Source organism: Sturnira hondurensis, unplaced genomic scaffold (genome assembly GCF_014824575.4).
Source record: "Sturnira hondurensis isolate 20B ecotype Veracruz unplaced genomic scaffold, ASM1482457v3 Scaffold0009906, whole genome shotgun sequence".
NCBI lineage: Eukaryota > Metazoa > Chordata > Mammalia > Chiroptera > Phyllostomidae > Sturnira > Sturnira hondurensis.
In genome coordinates, this window is record NW_028082537.1 from 222,686 (window position 1) to 243,450 (window position 20,765).

Here is a 20,765-nt window from a genome sequence, read left to right on the forward strand (position 1 = left end):
TAAGCCTTTCCTGTGTAAAATCTGCTGCTCTGCAAGGTACCACCTGTGCAAATGACAAGGTTCAGGGGTATCAGGTATCAGGTGATTTAACCCGTTTTCCATCTGACACTCCGCATTCTGCACATAACTATTCTTACTGGCATTGGATTATGATTCTGAGCTACAAGTAATATCAAGAGCTTTCATTAAAAGAAAACATTATGCAAACATAATATACATACTCTTGTATATTATAATGATTTGAAATTGCATAATAGATCATACAGTATTGTCTCTGTAATAGGTTGTATAATTAGATTCACCTAAAACTCCCAGAGAGGTTCAAGCAAAGATTCTGTAAAAATTTAAGCTCAAGTTTCTTGATTTGAGGAGAAATCTTTTTAGAAGTGAAATCATTTATCTCATGCCTAAGGCCAAGTAGGAACAATAGGTATCCTCCTAATGGAAAATGAGATACAGTTTTTTACAAATTTTTTGAGAATCGTGATTATGATCAAAATCTTAAATTTCATGACCTGCCTTTCCAATTAAAAAGTTTCGGTATTTCAAAATAAAATAAATTTGCCATATCTTACAGCTTCATGTTATCTGTTTTACTTTATGACAAAATGTTATTAGTTATCACAGCTGTTTTTCATTAAATTTTTCTACTACTAAATTTTATCTACTTTTGCTTTTTTTAAAAGCATCTTTTCAGTTTTTTGATGCTGGAGAATCATTTTTCACACTTTTGCAGATTGTGGCAAGAAAATTTACTAAATGTGCAATTGATTTTTCCATTAGGTTGCACGCTATGATAAATACACCTAAGGCTGCAAGGACCTTTTAAATCAACAGACACCTTAATGAGGTATTTGTCCTAAAGTTTTCAGATTTTACAGGTCTTTAATTTTAGATAGCAACTAGAACAGAGTTTCAGCAAGCTATAGCAAATGGGCCAAATATGCCCCACTCCCCATTTCTTGTTACCACAGGTTTATTGGAACACAGCCACACCCATTTCTTTATGCGTTTGTTGCAGCTGCTTTTGAGCTACTCAGGCAGAGGTGACTGCCTAGGACAGAAACTGTACAGCCCGCAAAGCCTGAGATACTTAATCTGGTCCTTTGCAGGAAACACTTTGTGATTTCCTGATCTAGAAACTAACTGCTGCCAGGGATTTAAAATTCTGTGAAGTTTCTTTTCCTAAATTCTCTTTAATAGATGTTTCTTCTCACTGGTGAAATGATACATGCTCAATTGTGCAGTAAGACACACTTTGTTTTTAATCCTTATGTACTGCTTATGTATGTATTTGCTCTGTTTCCTTCACCTGAATATATTACCCTCATGAAATAAGTCAATTCTGAAACCCTTTCTACAAGACTGAGGTAAATTAGAGATTTGATGACATTTACTCTTTAATCTCTTGAGTGGATAGATGTTGCAAGCTATTGTTTGTTTTCTAGGCTGACTTACTTAATGGGGCTCACTTAACATGGTTCCAGGGGCTTGGAAATCAACATCCCATTGAAACTGAGTGGGGAATAGTACAATTAATTTGAAGTATAGCTCTCTATTCATTTGTTTTGGAGTTAGGTAATAGTGAGAAGGAAATAACTTCTTCCAAAAAACATTTATAGTTAGGAACTCAGATGTTATTTAAATCTGTTTTTGAGAAATATTTACAAAACCATGTAATCTCTGCCATATTTATAAATACTGGATAAAGATTTGTCTCATGTTTAAGAGCAATTTAGAGTTCCACCTCATAAGATTCTATAATACTAATTAATTCCCAAATATGATGGTAAAGGACCAGCATATGGTACAGGACCCTCTGTTAATATGTTACACAGAATTATTCTTAAACATTTAACAAAACACTGCCAGTAAAATGAAAATCTCATTTATTTTCAACAATTGTTGACCTAGCTTCATGCCTACTACAAAGCCATCACTTAGGTATGAAAAACAGTTGATATTTACTAAATGTTGACTGTGTACCAAGCTCTAACTTTAATTCTTACATAAGCTCTCCTACCTCATTTTGCAGATGAGGAAACAAACTGAAATGGAAATATAACTTGCCTAAGATTCCATACCTGTTTTGTGCCCAAACCCAAATTCCAACTTAAGCAGTCTGATTTTAGAACCTCCCTTTGAACCATGTTCTCTCTGGAAGTCTTGTTCAGATAAGCTCGAACACAACCAATTACAATGTAATAATACATGCTGGCACTTGACATTGGGTTGATATTGGCATTCACTGAGAAAGGGTTACTGACTCTCCTGGGTGGGTTCAATTGGGTCTACTAATTAGAAGCAAGGCATGTATTCCAAACATAAGTAATAGCATGTTCAAAGGCAGAGATGTGAAAGAGCACAACACGTCCAGGGAGGGGCACTAAAGGGCGAGCCAGTAGGTTGTAGAGGTAGGCAGGAGGAGTGGGTAGGGGCCTACCTTGTGGACATATTATCCAGGATGTCAGAGGTTTCCAGATTTCAGTGTGGTAAGAGTCACGTGGGGTGCCACAGTGAAAACTGCTGGACCCAAATTGCCAGAGATCTTTTTTGTACAGCAAGACCCAGGAATTTACAGTTCAACAGGAATACTGGGTGATTATAATACAGAAGAGCCTCTTTGCTAACAGTGTTAAAAATTTGGGAAATTAATATGCGGGAGCATGACATGGTTAATGTCTCTGTTTTAGGAAAAACAGTGCAGCAGCTCAGTGGAAATTGTTCTCAGAAATTATTTTTGGTTTATTTTCAGTTCAGAAATAACATAAAGGTGGTTTTCCTTAATGATTTATAACATACACTCAGACTTCTGTCTGTAATTGTTTTAGGATGCTATTTAGATTACTAAGGTATGAAAAAATGTTCTTAAAAAATGCTGCATCCGGTGTTGTTAAAATGTCAAGGTCCTGTGAGCTACAGAATGCATGCGCTCTTCAGACCAAATCTTATTTGTGTTTGCCATTGTCAGTCCCTCCTACCCTAGCAATTAGTAAACTGCAGGTCAACTAATAGAGAATCAATTGTGAATAAATGAATTGTTTAATCGAATCACATATTTTTAGTAGAACCTAATTTCACACAATATAACTTGGGGACTTTAATAAATCAAGCAAAATGCAGTGTTTCTGTGCTTGTCCTGGGGATTGATTTAACCATTTAAAGGACTAATTACTTAAGATAAAATTTCAGTTGACCTATAAATTTAAGATTTCCTACTGTCTTCTTATAATGTAAGGTAAATATTATCTCACAGTGGCTTGGAATACCGCTGCAATACAGTATGTGAAGGCAAGCTGCATTTTTAGAATTGTCTTTTCCATTTAATTATTTGTAGTCAGGTAGCTCCCCCAAATATTTTTATTGTAGAAAATTGATATATTTCCATCTAGCAAGAGACAATGTCAGCATGTACATTTTTCAATATTTAAAGAAACTCAAAAGGCAAAAAAGAAGAAGAGGGAACAACCATCTTATTCACTTGGAATTAAATAGACTCTAAACATTAGATTTTCGTTGACTGCCTGGGGATTCCCAAAGTTAGCACGCTACATCACACTGTGATGTTTGTTCCACATTAAGCTTGTTCAACACAGATGGTAGGCATAAACTAGCTAAGCTCTAGTGAATCATATCTGGGCAGAATGATCGATATGGTCTTTTTTGTTGTTCTTGTTGACAGTAGAATTGTTTTCACATTCCATTTGAATTAAATTATGCTCATTCATGCCATAGTACATAATGTCTGGCAAAGATTCTTGGAATAAGTCATCACGTGGACCCACTGCAAAACAAGTGGAAAAAAGTAGCACTAAAAGCCCTGTAAGAAAATTTAAGACAAAAGTTGACCAGCCTCCACTTGTTTTTAAAAAATGTATAAATATGTTTAGATTAACCTTCATCAATGTGGATTCATATATATTATATATAAATGTATGCACAGATATTAAAATTCAGGGGTGATATAAACCTTTAATTTTAATAGACTAACAAAAATATTTTGAATTTCTAATAGGAAAATGAAATCATGTGTCAAACACACTATGATTTAACACTGGGCATAACATTAAAATATTCACAATCTAGTTTGGTAAGTAAGTACATGAAATTGCATATTAAGGAGAAAAGTTAAATAGTGAAGTAAGATGTGGTCAACAGCAACTATGAAGCTTTATCAGAATGGGCTCTGGAGAGTAATTTCTGTGTCTTAAAAATATCAATGGACTGTGGCTAGAGGGCAAGAAATTATTCCAGTAGAAGAGGGAGCAAAAGTGGACAAAATCTTACCCAGCACTTGCTGAATTACACTTTTTAGGTATGATGTAATCGTAGTAGGTGTTAGGGATCCCCAAGAACACACTCAGGATGAATCATTCACTGGTCGGACTCACAGAACTCGGAAAAGCCCTTATACCCAAGGTTGCCATTTACTACAGCAAAAGGATAGAGATTAAAATGAGCAAAGATGAAAGGCACACAGGGCAGAGTCTAGGAAAGACTGACTAACTTCCGGTTGTCCTCTTACGGGGGAGTCATACAGACATCACTTAACTCCCCTGGCAAGTCTGTGAACACACACAGCATGGCCTGCCAGCCAAGGAAACCCATCCCCCGAGCCTCGGTGTCCAGGGTTTTTACTGAGGCTCAGTCACGTAGGTATGAAATTCTCCATGACTCGCCTTATCTCTAATCTCCAGCCCCCACGGAGTTCACACTGATATAACATGGGCCAGGGCTTCTGGTGAATAAAACACTCACCATGAATAATATTGTTAGCATAAGCTATCTTGCATTTCTCCAGCAGGATATTCCAAGGGCTTAGAGGTTATCTCCCAGAAGCTAGAATGTGTGGGTTTAGTAGCTCAGACCTGCTGAGATAACCCTTTGCTATACAGTTACATTTGTGTGACTGTGGATCTTAAATATAAAAACTTAAGGGAAACAAAAAGATCTAAAAATTCCCCAAAATGATACCTGTACAGTGTTTTTCTGTATCCATTTGTTTGAGTGATGAGAAATAAGAGTGAGGAAAACCAACTTCATATAGCAGCAGTCAGTGTTACCTCTGGGTGGGGTGCACAGTGAAGCGGGCCTCGGAGGGGACATTCCTTGCTGTGTTCGATCCTGGTCGGATGACTGTATGGGAGTGAGCTGGTACACAGAACAGTGTAAATTCTTTGCTGCGGTTCTGATTAACAGAATGCTTCTGTTAATGCTGTAGAAGAATACTTCTGTTGTGCTAAACTGAAAATTTGGGAATTAACTACTTACCAATCTTTTTTTCCGTTTAATTTTTGCCCCTCGCTCTGTACCCTACACTCCCTTCTCTGAACTGCAATGTCGTCTTCTCTGAAGATGTTCCAGTGGATTTGATCGTCATCGCCAGGACTGGGTGGACAGTGGATGCCCCGAAGAGGTATGCATGTGCTTTATTATGACAGGATTCTGGGGACCAAATTGTCATGTATAGCTGCTATAACTTAATTAAAAGTGGTATCTAATTTGATAAAAATAGACAGCAGTCATTGGGTCCCTAATATGTGTCAGACTTGGGGTTTAAGTCTTTGTATGTATTTTCTCAGCTATTCTCCTACCTGCCCTGTGAGATCCGAGCTGTTATGGCCCTCACATTACCAAGAGGAGAAGAGGGAGGGAGAGGGGATGTGGGGGGAGGGGTGCAGTGAGGGAATCCAGAGTTGGGAATGTGGGTGGCTAGGGAATAACAGAACCAGTATTTGAGTTTCCATGAGCAAAGGGTAGTCCTCTTAAACCCTTGCTGCTTTTCTAAGACCTAGGAAGCCAGTTTTCATATTTTTCACTCAAATCGTAAAATGACTTGTATGGAGGAAAAGCTTCATTGCAGGAAATCGGATTGAGATAAGTTAGAAGTGACATAACATGGACACAGTAACTCCCAGGCAAACATGATAGAGACAGTGATGAAGTGAACTGATTCACACAAATGAGTGCAATTGCAGAGGCAGTTTTAACCTGTTTAAAGGATATTAAATCCTTACTGAATTGCATTTACACTGTCATGTCAGGATCACATAAAGATACATATAAAATATCACATGTAAAGTTCACAAAGAAAAGTATGTTTCTTCTCCCTTTGTTATGTTCCAGAGCATAAATTTTGAATTAAAATAATAATATATTTTTTGTCATTCAGTAAAGCAAATCTTATCAAAGTGCTATCGTAAAAACTATTAGGTGATCAATAGTTACTAGATTGTTTTTTGTTTGGTTGGTTTTTTTTTTTAATATTTATTTATTTATTTTTAGAGGGGAAGGGAAGTAGAGGAAGAGAAACATCACTGTATGGTTGCTTCTTGGGCATCCCCTGCTAGGAAATGGCCCCTGCTGGGAACTGGCCTGCAACCCAGGAATGTGCCCTGACTGGGAATCGAACCACGATCGTCTGGTTCGCAGGCCCGCGCTCAATCCACTGAGCTACACCAGCCAGGGTTTTTGTTTGGTTTTTTAAAAGATTTTATTTATTTATCTTTAGAGGAGAAGGAAAGGAGAGAAATGTCAATGTATGGTTGCTTCTCATGTGTCCCCTGCTGGGGACTGGCCTGCAACCCAGGCATGTGCCCTGACTGGGAATCGAACAGCGATACTCTGGTTCACAGGCCCACACTCAATCCACTGAGCTACACCAGCCAGGGCCCTAGATTGTTTTTTAAGCTTTTGTGTATGGTGTCTCATAAATATCTTGATAAATTACACCTTTTGAGAATATTCTTAAACTTTAATCAACTTTTGCCAATCATGTAGGTACTTATAGTGACGTATACTATAATCCAGCTATTTCACTTCACTTAGCAACATAGTTCAAAAAAGAAAATAAATTGATGGAGTCATAGTTGTGTTGTTAGTTTGATATTTCTCTCATGTAGTCACAGTTACCTCAATTATTTATATTTATAAAAAGATTAAGGATATAATTCAGACATCTCAGTTTTCTTGCCCCAATGTAGGCCCACCATGATCCATAGAGAAGAATCCATCATATCTGAAGCCCTCCTAAATATATGTGTGGGGAATTGACTATGTTCTGTGGCCTGTGCTAAACACTAACATTATAAAGATTTTTTAAAAAATTACCCTCTACTCCCAAGAATCTCAGAATCTAGGACATTCTGTCATATTCAATGTTTCCATTTTATTCTGAAATTAAATTATCAACCTTACTAGCTTATGGTAAGCAATTCTACCTTTATTTTATACATAAAAAAACCAGGCCACTAATTCCAATCCATTTTCCATGGCTAACACCAGGGTTAAATTTTCTTTCTCATTTTGAGATGATTTTATACAATAAGTACAAATCCTAACATGAGCAGTTACATCTACTCTTCTGAGCGCCAATAATGCGGAAGTGCGGAAGTGCGTCCGTTGGGTAGGTAGACCACTGGACAAAGGGCGCGCTCTGAGAATGACATGGGCAAAGACACAGTATCTGCAACTGTAGGGTCTTGCTAAGTGGAGTAAGAGGAGGTTTGCTGAAGAGGTGATAGTTAAGATGATGACTAAAGGGTAACTGAAGAGGAAAAGCAAGACATGACATAGATGATGTAAGCAGGGACAAAAATGTGACAAGTTGAAGGAGTTTGGACTTTACCTTGGGCAAGAGGAAATCTGCCTGAAGGGTTTCAATTAAGTGGATGATTTGATCCAAATGACTTTTTAAAGAATCACCCTGGCTGTGGGTAAATAATGGATTATAGTGAAAGAGGCCAATAAGTTGTCTTTAGCTATACCCGTATACACATACTTTGATCTATGAATGTATAGATCAAATGTGGTGACCCCAGGGGTGGGCTAGGGACCACAGGGGTGGGCTGGTGAAAGGATCCTTAGGTAGCTGGTTAAATAGAAATGAATGTTACGAAAGTGTTTCCATTTTTTCTTTAAAATTTTTTGAAATATTTTAATAAAATTACTATAGTTTCAAAACAATAAAAATGAATATTCGGGATTGTACTACCCCATTAAAGAACTGGAATTACTGATGACTATAAAACTGGTTCTTTGCTTCTGTGCCATTGCACCCTTTCCTCTCCCTCTTAAATAAATAAAAGTAGTCTGAATTTTGAGTTTATCACTCAGAATTTGTTCTCACCACTTGTCCCTGGTGGTGTTTGTGGAGGTGGCTTACATTCATAGCTGCATATTCCATGGTATGAATATCCTCTTCATCAAAGATGCATCGTGTGCCCCTGTGTCCAAGGCACTGTTTAGGTGCCAGGGTGCGTTAGTGACGCAACTGGAGAACAGAACGAAGCCATCAAACCGGCCACCCTACATCCTGTTCTCACAATTGTACATTCTTCACTCAGTCTTCTGTTTATGTGCATTATTTCCAGATTTGTTTTATTACAAAAAGATTTTATGATTGTCTCCTAAATCAAATGCACAGAAGTTTCTCTAATATTCCTTATAGTGGAATTACTGAATGTCAAGTAAATATTCAAGTACCAATAGGTTGGAACTTTTTTATAAAATAGCACATGGGCAATTTGAAAGTGAACGCCAAGTCACACTACCAGCACAGTGCTGGTCCTCACGTTCTCATCATTTCACAGTCCTGACAACCCTAGTTTGGTTATCTTTCTTCATTTCTGCAAATCTTATCAGGAGCTTAAAATGGTGTCTTATTAGGAACTTAATTTACGTTTTATCAGTCATTAATGATATTGGTTATACGTTCATATGCTTTTTGGCTTCTGTGTTTCTCCTGTCTTTTCTGAGATATTTGTTCATATCTTTTTCTCACTTTTTAATTGAGTTGCTATCTTTCTCTTTATTTGTAACACCAAGTCTTTATTGATTATATGTAACAGACATAATAAATTGGATTGATGGCCACCTTACAAAACTCTCTTCCTAATTAAAAAAATATATATATTTTAAGACACTTAGTGGTTCTCTATTAAAACAATCATATCACCTGTAAGTAATGACAGCTTTGCTTCTTATTTTATATTCCTTATATCATTTAATTTATTTTTGTGTTGTATTATTGCTCTATTATATCCACTTGCATATATTTTCTTCCAAATTTTGGATCATCTTTTCAATTTCTGTATTTTTTTAGTTGCCAGTTATTCAAAATTTAATGTGTCTAATTAATCTCTTATGTTTAATTTTCTGTGTATGTGTATCTTGTTTGAAAAGATTTTTCCTACCCAAGTTCATAAGGTCATTTTCAAATTTTCTTCTAAATGTTTTAAAACGTTGTCTTTCACATTGAAATCTTTACTCCATTTGGAATTGGTTTCTATGTATAATATAGAAATTCAGTTTTGCAGGGATTTCCCCCTTATGGGTAACTTCAAGCAGCACCTACTACGTAGACTTTCCTTTGGGCAATTTCTTCCACAGCCGCCTCTTTCTTTCATAGTTTTCACACAGACGCGGAGCTGATTTCTTGGACCTCTTCTAATACTCAAGTTTTCAATCCCCCGACCAGTGTTGCGCTGTGTTAATTATTGCAGTTTTATAAGAAATTTTACTACCGATACGTCAGGTCTCCTCTTTCTTCAGAAGTGTTTTGACTGTCTGGGGGCTTTTGTTCTTTATATAAATGTTGGGCTCAACTTGTCAAGATCTGTAATCCATCAGTCCATTTCATTAATGTAGTTATTGTAATTACATTGAATTGTGAAATATTGCATTTCCAAGTTATGGGCATTTTAACATTTGATATTTTTATTAGTGACTTCTAACCTAATTAAATTGTTGTGAGGAAGTATAGTCTATATGGCACTGGTTCTTTAAAATAGCTTGGTACTTTTTTATAAAATAGCACATGGGCAGTTTGAACCATTGATCTACATGTGCTCAAACAATGTGTTCTCTAGTCAATTGGGTGTCAAGCTTGATAAATGTACTATTTAATCTGACTTTTCCATCCTCCTTTTCACCTTCTGAGCTCTTTGGAGTTAGGCTTTGCTTTCTCACCACTTTCTTGTATCTTTTATGTCCTTTGTGAATCATCTACCTTGTTTTTCTCTGCTGCATCCTGCAAAATATCGTCAGATCTATCTGCCAGGTTATTAATTCTCCCTTGTTTAATTTCAATAAATATATCTTTATTTCTAAAATTTAAGTTTGGCACCTTTTTAATCTGCCAAGTGACTCTTATAGCCTATGATATTTTACCTCTCATTTATTTAAATTATTTCCTATGTGATTTAAAATATTTTGTATTAGATGATTCCTGTGTCTCAAGTTTTTGGTAGTGTCATAAGTCATTCATTGTTTCTCTTCTTTGTCAAAGTACTCTTTTTCTTTTTGTATTTCTTTCTGTATCCTTTCACCAGAAATGCATATCTGTTTGCTCTATTCCATGGGAATCCCCGTGACCTGAATAGGTGATACTTTCCCCCAAAGGGGGTTTGGTGGTTGGAACGGGAGGGCTTTAGAGAATTCCGCTTGTCTCCACCTTTAAATGAGGAGGGGAGGGGTAGGTTTTCCTCCCCCATTAGGGCTGGCACACGGCTTGAACTCCTTAGAACATGCTGGTTTTTATATTGTTGCCCTCAAATCAAGCCCTCCTTGTCTGCGTGGTGCACGCGGCCCGTACCGTGTATATGGCACACAGCTGCTGCTTTGTTCTGTGGAGGAGACAGTAGAGAGGCACTGTTGGAGATTTTTTCCCCTTCATGCAAATCCTAGAAATGCTTTAACATTCATGTTTTATCCAGAATCTATCTGCATTCTATTCTCCTTGCATTTATAGTCTTTATCTTTACTGACATAGGCACATAAAGTCCAAAATGACTTCAAACCTTAGGGTGCTTGACAATACTGGGTTTTGGGGGGAATTAAAAACACAGGAGGAGACTAAAGTGTGTGTGGCAAGTCACATTTTAGACTTAACAAGTCTGAGATATCTGTGACTTCTCCCAATGGAAGGAAGTTCACAGTACCCGAGAAGCTGGGCTGAGTCAGGCCAGCGTGGATGCTAATAGCTATAAATAATGTACTCCATCCATTATAACAGAAGGAAAGGTTAGGAGATTCAAACAAAAAATGCTGATTTGTACAGAAAATTAAGGAATTCTTGCGGATGACTCTTTTATTTAGGAAATAAAAGGTGAGCCCAAAGGGTAAAATTGGAAGAGACATTATGGGATTGGAGTTTTTAAGTAGCGTGCAGAGGGTTTGAAATCAATGCTTAGGGTCAAGGGTGAGGAGGTTAGCAAAGTGAGCCAGTATGACCAGCCGGCCCAGGAGGCCCTGCTGAGGATACTGGAGGCAAGTTTGCAGAGCTCCCTGGGTGGGGGTGGGGGGGGGGCGGGGGGGCTGTGCGCATGTTCTCCAGCTGTGCCTGGTTTGGGAGCAGGCAGGGAAAAGCAGATTTTCTTTTACTATATTCAGTATTGGTGATTTACTGAAAAGATGATGTGGGAAGAAGAACAGTGTAAAAATACATGGTATTATTGAAAAGAGAAGTTGATGTGATGGGAAAAAGAAAACTTGAAGAAAATTACGGTGCTTGGGCTTTCTGTGTGGTAACAGGACAAGAAGTTGAGTGAGCAGGTACATGGTAGGCTGAAAATAGATTAACTGGAGTCATTATTTCAGAACTAAAGTATTTCCAACTGCAGATAAGGTGCAGGGTGTGGAGACGACAACTAAAGTGGAGTCAAGAGGGAGATCATGAGACCTCTGGGGCTGAGGAGATGTGGGAACTAAAGTTGGAGGACTGAACGGAGCCCTGGGATGATAAAATAGAGAATAAGCCTGTGTCACATCCAATGGGTAAAAAGAAAGCCATCTCAGAAGCTCCTCCAAAGCAGCAGTAAAGTGCACTGTACTTCGCTAATGACAAGAAAAGTTTAAGAAAGGTACCTATTTAATGATAAGTTCAAATGTGGGATGAGTACCTTCCCTGTACCTTCCCAGTTACTGTCCAGGGCTACCAGAGGCTTGGCATTCTTTGAAGCACGAAGAGGTGGTGAGAAACACCAACTTCTAAACCATGCATGTTTGAATGTTGAAGTTGTTACTGGTGAAAGTTATAGGATTTATCTTTATAGGCTGTAAGTAGCAGACATGATATGCACCTTTCCCCAGTGTCCGAGAGAAAAGACAGGCTAAGCAAACACATGACAACTGTCCAATCCTTTGCTTGGGTAGTTTCAGTATTTCACAAAGAAAAAACAAATTTTAAATCCCCGTTCAATCTCAGAGGGGATTATTCTTAAACAATAAAGTAGTATGGAGCAGTTATCAAAGTTTTAGAATTTATAGTTTCCAGTTTGATATGAAGGGAATTCATTCCTTCTTCACATACCTAAGCGTGTTGTAGACCTTAAGCATGTGTTATGCACGTATTTTTCTTCTTGTATGAACCCTTCCCTTTTGACAGCATGTCTTCTACAAATATATTGATATAAAAGTTAGGGCAAGATGAACAGCAATATTATGGTAAACAGAAAGGTTACCAGCAGAAAACAGTGAAATCAAACATCTAAAGATGGCAATGCTTGGTTGCATCCAACTTTTTACCTACTTCGTAAATTAACAGAATCTCTAGATATAGTCCTGTACAAAAATGTATCCCTCATGTTAATTTGAGAGTTTTGTGCTTTACAGACCACCTTCTCTGATGTAATGTTTAAAAATATATGAATGACTACTCTTAAACTGTTTTCCCACTTGTTTCTCTTATTAGTCAAAAGAGAAGATGTGTGAGAATACAGAGCCAGTGGAAAGTTCTTCTCAGACAACCACAACCATGCGAGCGACCACCACGCAATTCCGGGTCTTGACGACCACCCGGAGAGCAGCCACGTCCCAGCTGCCCACCAGTCTGCCAACTGAAGGTGCCCTGGAGATACTGTGGCTTTTTCCTGAAGGAGAAAACTCATGGCGTTCACATGTACTAGGGTAGCTCTTTGGAGGGAAAAGCTTTTTGTTTGTTTGTTTTTTTAAAACAAACAATTTCTGAAAGGGAAAAGACAAATTATTATGGAATAAAAATACATGCTGGGATTCTTATAATGTACTGTGCCTTTCAGTAGTGACTACTTGCCCTCCCTGGAAAAGAAACACAGACTTCCTTTCATATTGCTGAACTTTGCAGCCACTGAATTCAATATTTTAGTCAGAGGATAGAAAGGCAAAATTCATTTCAAATGTCCAAGGATGTTGGATTCTGAACAACAGATAATTCTACTCGTATGAACTTCTAAAATTTTCCTGAATACAATCAATAAAATATATTGGTCCATAACCTATAGAAAGGCACTGTGTAAGTCACAGAAATTGTCCTTGGAAACATTTCTTCTGCCAGGGAAGGAAAACATACCAGAAACGACCAATGCATGGGTACAACTCACTGGGGGAAGATGTCTGTTAGGCAGAGTTTAGCCATCTATTCTGAATGGCCCCACAAAGAACAATGTGAGACTAGCTGGCCAAGAGCAAGCTTGGGTGGGTCAGCAGGAGGGGTTGTCTCGCTTCTTTATTCTCATAAATCTTGCTTTCATTTGAATAAGAAGTTAAACTTGAAACCTTTTATTTTAATTGAAATTTATTTGGATATTAAAACTTAACTGAAAGTCATAAAGTGAGGTGGAGATCAGCTGCTAAATACATTTCATTTAGATACTTAAAACCAACATTATATATTAATCCATATGAATTGGGTTGTTACTTAGCTTGTGAAAATATTTTTGCAGTTTGAATCCTACCCTGTGAAATATTCCAACAATTTGTAATCCTACCTTTTAGAATGAAACAAAGCTACTGAAATAAAAAATAAGTATGTTCTACTTATATTTTGTCCATTAGAGATATTTTTTCATGTAGTCTTGGATATGTTCAGTAGCAATGAATAAGCATTTAACTTTTGAATTAAAATTTATAAATATTGACAAATCTTTACTGTTCCAAATAATTTCTAGAATTTTTCTTGATCTTAATAAGTTAAAATAGATAAAGGTCACACTATAGCATCTAAAAACAGTAACAGAAACTTAAAAATAAATGTGTTTTAAGTTATAATTATAACAGCGTACTTTTCTCACAGATCTTAAGACTCCTATAACATTTTGCTAAAGTCTTGGATCTCACAATCTCATGAAGACATTTTAGTACTACGTCATGTAAGCTAGGATTTGCTCTCATTGAACTAGAAATTAACTCACTAAAGTATTAAAATTTATTCATGTAATCATTAAGGCATTAATAGACAATTACTGCTCATGAGATTTATGCACTTTTAAATTTTTTCTCTTGTAATAACTTTGAATTTCTCTTTCAGATGATACCAAGATAGCACTACATCTAAAAGATAATGGAGGTAGGAATTGATACTTTTTCTTATAAATATATTTGGACACTAATCCATTTCATTCATTTATGTGTGAGAAAGCACTTGGACTTCTAGATGAAGAGTGAGGTTACATTTTGCTCTCTGTCGGCATTTAACATGAGAAGAATTCAGTGGGTTGGCGTGAAAAGTGACATGGTTTGAAGAGTGGAGGGAATTTCTAATCCATGTACTTACCTATAAAAGCTACATGACACCAATGACCAGTGAAAATGTCATATGCTGTGCTTTTTTCTTTTGATGTATGGAATACTGGGATAATGACTAGGATTAAGATTGAGAGGATTAGGGCTAATATACACCCAAAATCTTCCTATTTTTTCTTGCTATGGTTCTTCGTTTAATTGTACATGTGATTTCCTACACAGAGCAAGTATTGGATTCAACTGTCACTTTTTTCTTTTACTAACTTGACTATTTAATATTCTTTAGAAATAAAATTAAGAAATAAAGCAATGCAGGCATATATTGTGTTAATTATTTTTATACTTTATATGAAGCAAATGACAAAAATAAAATGTTCAGAACCTTTAGTTAGAGCATGCTCTAAGACAGTTTAGAAATACTGTCTTTATAATGATACTTGAAAATTTGAGGAAGAAAAGTTACCAAAACAAGGCTGTGAAAAATACTGACTAAAATTTTTAAAGTAGTTATTTTCCTATTGGGCTCTATTAGCCCACAGTGCTTCTCTGTCATAGTGTGCTGGATCCAGTTAAAGGAGAGTTGTTCTATTAGTAACTGTGTTGAGCTCAGGAAGAGGGCGTCCTCCCCTTCTGTGCAGCATCTATCCCAGAACCTGTCCCGTAACCGTGGGCATGCTGTGACACTGATGAGCCGGTGTTTCCTCTGCAGCCCCGGGTGATTTTGTGAGTATGTCAGAATTGTTAGGGTCATTTTCTCTGCAATTATATGGAGTGGTTTCCAATAACATTCATTTTTTCAGTTTTCTTAGGTCACTGTGTATGTATGCAGTGACCTAAGATATATGCATGTATCTATCCTTAGATTTTATATGAGTTTATTTGTGAAAGAAGCTGCTTAGCCTCTTTATATTCATCATTATTACATCAGTTATCCATTTTCTTGCTTCTGTATCATAGGGTTATTTCCTTTATTTCATACTTACTGTATTAATGCAATAAGTGGCTAGCTTTATGGATGACCATTTGCAAAATGTGTACTATCTTGAAATGAATTAAAATCTTAGTGTTTAAAGGGACTTTAGTATTCCCCCAGCTCAGAATTTCTCCAAGTGGGGTATTAGTAAGTCTCATGTGAGTGTCAGTCCTGATGTTGGGGTTACCTCACTTGGGGAGGATGTGTGCTGTGAGGTGAATACGTGGAAGAGGGTTCCCGAGGGGCTTCTGTTGTGTTTGTAACTGAACCCTTAAAATAGGTAGTAGTTGCATGCATGCTTGTTACATTATTCTCTGCGCTCTCTTTTCTTTTGTTTTTAATAAAATATCCTATAGTGCTACCAGAACAAGCAAAAGATACCTTGATTAAATAGGTGTGGGATACTGTGTGAGAGAGAAAAATAAAGGAAGTGTATTGAGTGGAGAACTGTTCAGAGCTTTTAACATTCATTTGCTCAGTCTTGTATTCCTGCCGAACACCTGCGAATGGAAAGGCATCCTTACAGGCTTGGAGCAAAGGCAGGGAGCAAAGCTCAGACTGCCTTGCTTTCAGCCCACATGTATTCTAAGTACACTAAGAGGTGGCAATAAAGATGGAGTAGCTAGCATTTCTCATTTGGTCATAAAATCTTTTTATAGGTAGCATCTCACAGAGAGTGTTTTATAGAGTACACATTGGGAAATAGGTTTTTAGAATATTGCCAGTTATTCCAAGGACAATCCTTAGTGTTTAAAGCAGCAAGGAATGATAAAGCTGGAGATCTTAATTCAGTGCATTGGAACTACCTTATGATAATGAAATGTCAAGTTAAATAAATACCAAGATTTAAATGGAAGACGTTTTTCTTTTTTGTTATACTAGAAAAGTTGACTGTCGGATTTTCAGATGATATTTATAGATCATTGATACACAGCAGGTAACCATCAGAATTTTAAAATACCACAATACAAGTTCAGCTATGTCTTTTATTGGAACTCTCTTCACCTCTAGGCTTGTTTATAAAGTACTCTTCCTAAAAGTACAGTTAGAGCAGACCAACCTGATCAGTATAAGATAAATGCTCCTCCAGAAGAGCGTTTAAGGAAACTCACACACTGCATTGTGAGCCCCTTCATCGGGACAGCACGCTGTCACTGCTTTTTATTTTATGGAATATGGGAGTGCAGGAAGAGTTGTCAACCTGAATCTAACTGCCCTAGTTAGTTAAACACCCTCTAGCTTAATATTTTGCAAAATGGAACTAGTAATGAAAAGGATGCCTAATTTAAATATTTTCTCACATTTATTGAGAATTTTTTAAATGCAAGCTAATAAATTTTTGTAAACTGCTATGTATTGCTGCAAAGAAGTTTAATTGTTTTAATTTTTGATTTAATTTTCTGATTTAATCAGCTGTTCTTAAAGGCACTTTATTTTAGAGGTCTGTGCTTTTCTGCAAAAGGGATATTTTTCAAAGTAGTCAATATGTAGCTAGGAACCAGTGACTGTCTTTACACACATCATCTTTTTGATATTGGATTACCTTGTCTCTATGAGTCTTTCTGGGACTTTCTATGGGTTAGTCTCTTCGTGGAATCCTCAGCTGACATGATTATACATTCACCTTCCCAGAGATTTTCCTTCATCTTTGATGTGAAAGCATAACATACTTCTGAGCAGCAGGGTATCACAGGTGCACCACAGGGTTTCTCATTGACAGGACGCAGGCTGGCTGTATTCAGCTGCATCACTCCTCCCAATGAGTCTTCAGACATGTGCTGAGTTTCCCGCTACCTTTAGGATAGGTCTACATAGGGCCTCTAGAAGTTTCAGACTAGTTGTTTGATTGAAAAGCTTTATTAGCCTTCAGGCTTGAGTGGAAATTCTAAGCTCTGTAGATAATTTGGAGTCAAGAGCATGAAGAAATGTAAGCAGAGGAATGATATCTAAGGAGTAGAGTCCCCTTAGTAAGACTTAGAATTAACTCATCATTTTAAGTGGTCGAATACAAAAACTCAGAGGAGCCAATCTAAATATAACATGTCTCCAACTGAAATATTACAAGTTGCATATTTATGATGTTGTTTATAGAAACACATAAGCCTAATCAAGTAGTATACCTTATTTATAGAAGTTATACAGAAGAGAAAGAGAAGAGGGAAATAGAGGAAGGCAAAGAAGAGGAAAAAGAAATATTTATTGAGTGTTTACTATGTCTCAGGCACCATTCCAAATACTGTATCTATATTGCCTCACTTAATTCACATAATACCCGTGAGTTGCTCCTATGTTATTTTCATTTTATAACTGAAGAAGTGAAGGCACAGTGTCTCTGCGTCACTGGCATGTGGTCTCCAAACTGCAGGGCTGCTCTGTGGATTACAATCAACACCTTAAAGTTCTTTCAGCCTACTTGGTTCCTCTAGACATTCCACATTAATTCACCATGAAGGTTGACTAGAATGTATTCTTTGAATATATATGAGGTCTGTCCAGGAGGTATCCAGCCATGTAATATGAAAAATAGAGACATTTATTGAAGAAGATACAAGAATCAAGAAACATTGTACATAGGACAATGACACCTCGGTCCCATTCAAAGTAGGCACCTTGGGACCTCACACAGTTCTCCCAGTTGCCATCAGTGGCCCCACTGTATTTTCTTGAGTTTCATTGATGATCTGAAATCTCTTCCCTTTCAAAGATAGTTTAGTTTTTTGAAAAGCCAGAAGTCACAGGGCACCACCCACAGGGCATCACTCATTGTCGTGATGAAGTTGCTAATCACCAGTTGCCTATAGCTGCAGCCTTCTGAATCATCTGAATAGTTTCTGCAGAGGAATGTTCAAGCTTAATGTAAAGTTTGATGCAGATTCATTGGTCTACTTGCTCAGTCATTTTTAATGCGACAGCCACACAGTACACATGCTCACTCAATGGCTTTTACTGCCCCCACTGACTAGTACAATGAAGTTGTCATTTTTCATGAGTGTGCATTCCAGTCCACTCTCCTTGACTGCCAGGTTACATGGATGTCACACAACCTCTTCCCATTATTTTAACAATGACTGGACTTTTTCTGGGCAGACTAAACATATAATGCGCAGGTGGCAAGCACAAGGCCCATGGGCCGAATCTGGCCTCCACCTTGTTTATCTGACCCAGCACCTTGTTTCTACCCAGCGGCAGCACCAAGCTCTCACTTAACTGTTAAGGAGCAGTTACATTTGTACAGTCCTAACATTACATTCGGGCCTTTGAAGGCAACCTCAAGGCTGATATGGCCCCTGGTGAAAGTGAGTTTGACACTCCTTAATAATGGTTATAGCATTGAAAACCACATCTACCTGTTATAAATGTAGATAATGGTTGTAAGCATTTAAACCATATCTTGTTATATAAATATGTAGCCACTATGCTATACACCTGAAATTAATATCATATTGTAGGTCAGCTGCAGTTAAAAAACAGTTTATAAAAACTACATCTTTGGATTTTCAAATCTGGGCAAAGCGTTATTAGAAGAGTTTCATTTTTAACGAATTACTTAGCTATATATTTTAGCAGGTACACTTATTAAATGCATTTTTGGCATTAGATTAAGCTGCTTTCAAATGGCACTCATCACCTTAGTAGAAATGTAGATGTCTTTAAGGTGTAAAGTGCAGAAAATTATATCCAGGACTGAGGAGGGTCAAAAGCTCAATCAATGGCAATGTCTTTAAATTGAAAAGTAAAATCTTCAACCAGATGTAGCTCAATTCGGCAGATGGAATTGTGCCATTCTGCTCTACTGCAGGTGTTAAAATGATTTAAAGCTGTAAAATCTAGTGATCTGATGTTATTATTTAAAATCTGTTGGCTGATATTTATCCAGGCACCAAAACTGCATTCCCTCTTGATTCTTTTAGAGTGTCTTCCTTTGATAATTTTTTTAAAAAAACAGTTTGGCTGTAAGTTCTTCATGGCTAGTCATATTTAAAGGCTATCAGCACTCTGGGCAACTGTATTATGCAGGTGGTGCTGGATTTGTCATTTCCTCTGATTTCTAAGGAGTTTACTAAACCTGGATTTTGAAAGGCTGGATTCTTTAGTCAGAATGTGGTGTTTCCAGCACTGGCCAGTGACTCAGTTGGTTGGAGCATTGTCCCATGCACCAGAAGGTGATGGGTTCACTTCCTGGTCAGGGCACACACCTTGGTTGGAGTTCACTCCCAGATCTCCCATCAGAGCATGTACAGGAGACAACCAAACATACGTTTCTCTCTCACGTCATTGTTTCTATCTCTCTGTCTCTCCCTTCTCTCTCCAAAATCAATAAACAAAAGGTAATAATCAAATCAATAACCATGTTTTCCAGTGAAAATTTTTAAAAAAGGTGGAGTCCCCATCAAAGAGACACTGAAATAGCTACATTAAGCAGCTTGCAGAGTATGATTAACTTAGTTCTGAGGTCCGTACCTGCAAAGTGACTTCAAACAACTGATACAGATACTCTTTGAATGAGCTACTGTGGAATGGGTGGTCTAATTTTTGTTTCTGTTCTGTCTAGTTTCTGATTTCTGAACATGTCATAATACTTTTCATCCAAAGAGAAGAATGTAAGGACACTATTCTGACTCTTTTCACTCGGAACACTTCTAAGGTTATATTTTTACTACCTAGTCTGTAGTGACAGATCAAGTGTCTAGTGTTTCATTCATCATTCAGGAGTTATTTTTTATTTTAATACATAAGTCATCAAAGCAGCATATCTTTCACTTCTTTCCCCTACCTCCCTTTGCTGTTTTTTAAATCTACTTCTTTTGCGCAGATAAGTTTTGTAAGCAAAGGGAAACTGTGACTTCCTTTTGACAGGCTGTTGAATGTCTATCACTTACCATTTCTAAAACTGTAACCCATCTTGGCATTTGGTTTTATCTTTTGCTTTGTTTGGCTACTTTTCATGACAGCTCTAACTATTCTAAGTATTTATATGCAGTAATAGTGAACACTTCTTATACTTAAGAATGTTGTGTTGAATATCCCTTAGGATTGGAAATTTGTCTCCTAAAATTTTCTTCAGAGCAGTGGTTTTCAACTGTTTGTATACATTGGAATCTTCTAGTTATTCTTATCTAATTTTGTTCTTCCAGCTTATAAAATCCCCAGTGCTCAGACCATTCTCTGGGCCCTAGATGGGATCCAGGCATCATTATTTTGAAACCCCCAGGTGATTCCCATGGAAAGTTGAGTTGTGAGCAAATTATGTGCTGCAATGCTTCAGAAGCACCTGAGCATCAGGAAGTTGGGG

The 20,765-nt window shown here is 37.2% G+C and overlaps 1 protein-coding gene across 1 annotated transcript in view; it reads left to right on the forward strand.

Annotated features, from left to right (window-relative positions):
• Positions 1–20,765, forward strand: part of PLXDC2 (plexin domain containing 2) — a 247,051-nt gene that overhangs the window by 172,562 nt on the left and 53,724 nt on the right. Inside the window, exons 10-12 of the mRNA XM_037058125.1 lie at positions 5,356–5,416; positions 12,692–12,842; positions 14,285–14,323. Of these exons, the coding sequence (XP_036914020.1) occupies positions 5,356–5,416; positions 12,692–12,842; positions 14,285–14,323 (251 nt within the window). The remainder of the gene's footprint in view (positions 1–5,355; positions 5,417–12,691; positions 12,843–14,284; positions 14,324–20,765) is intronic.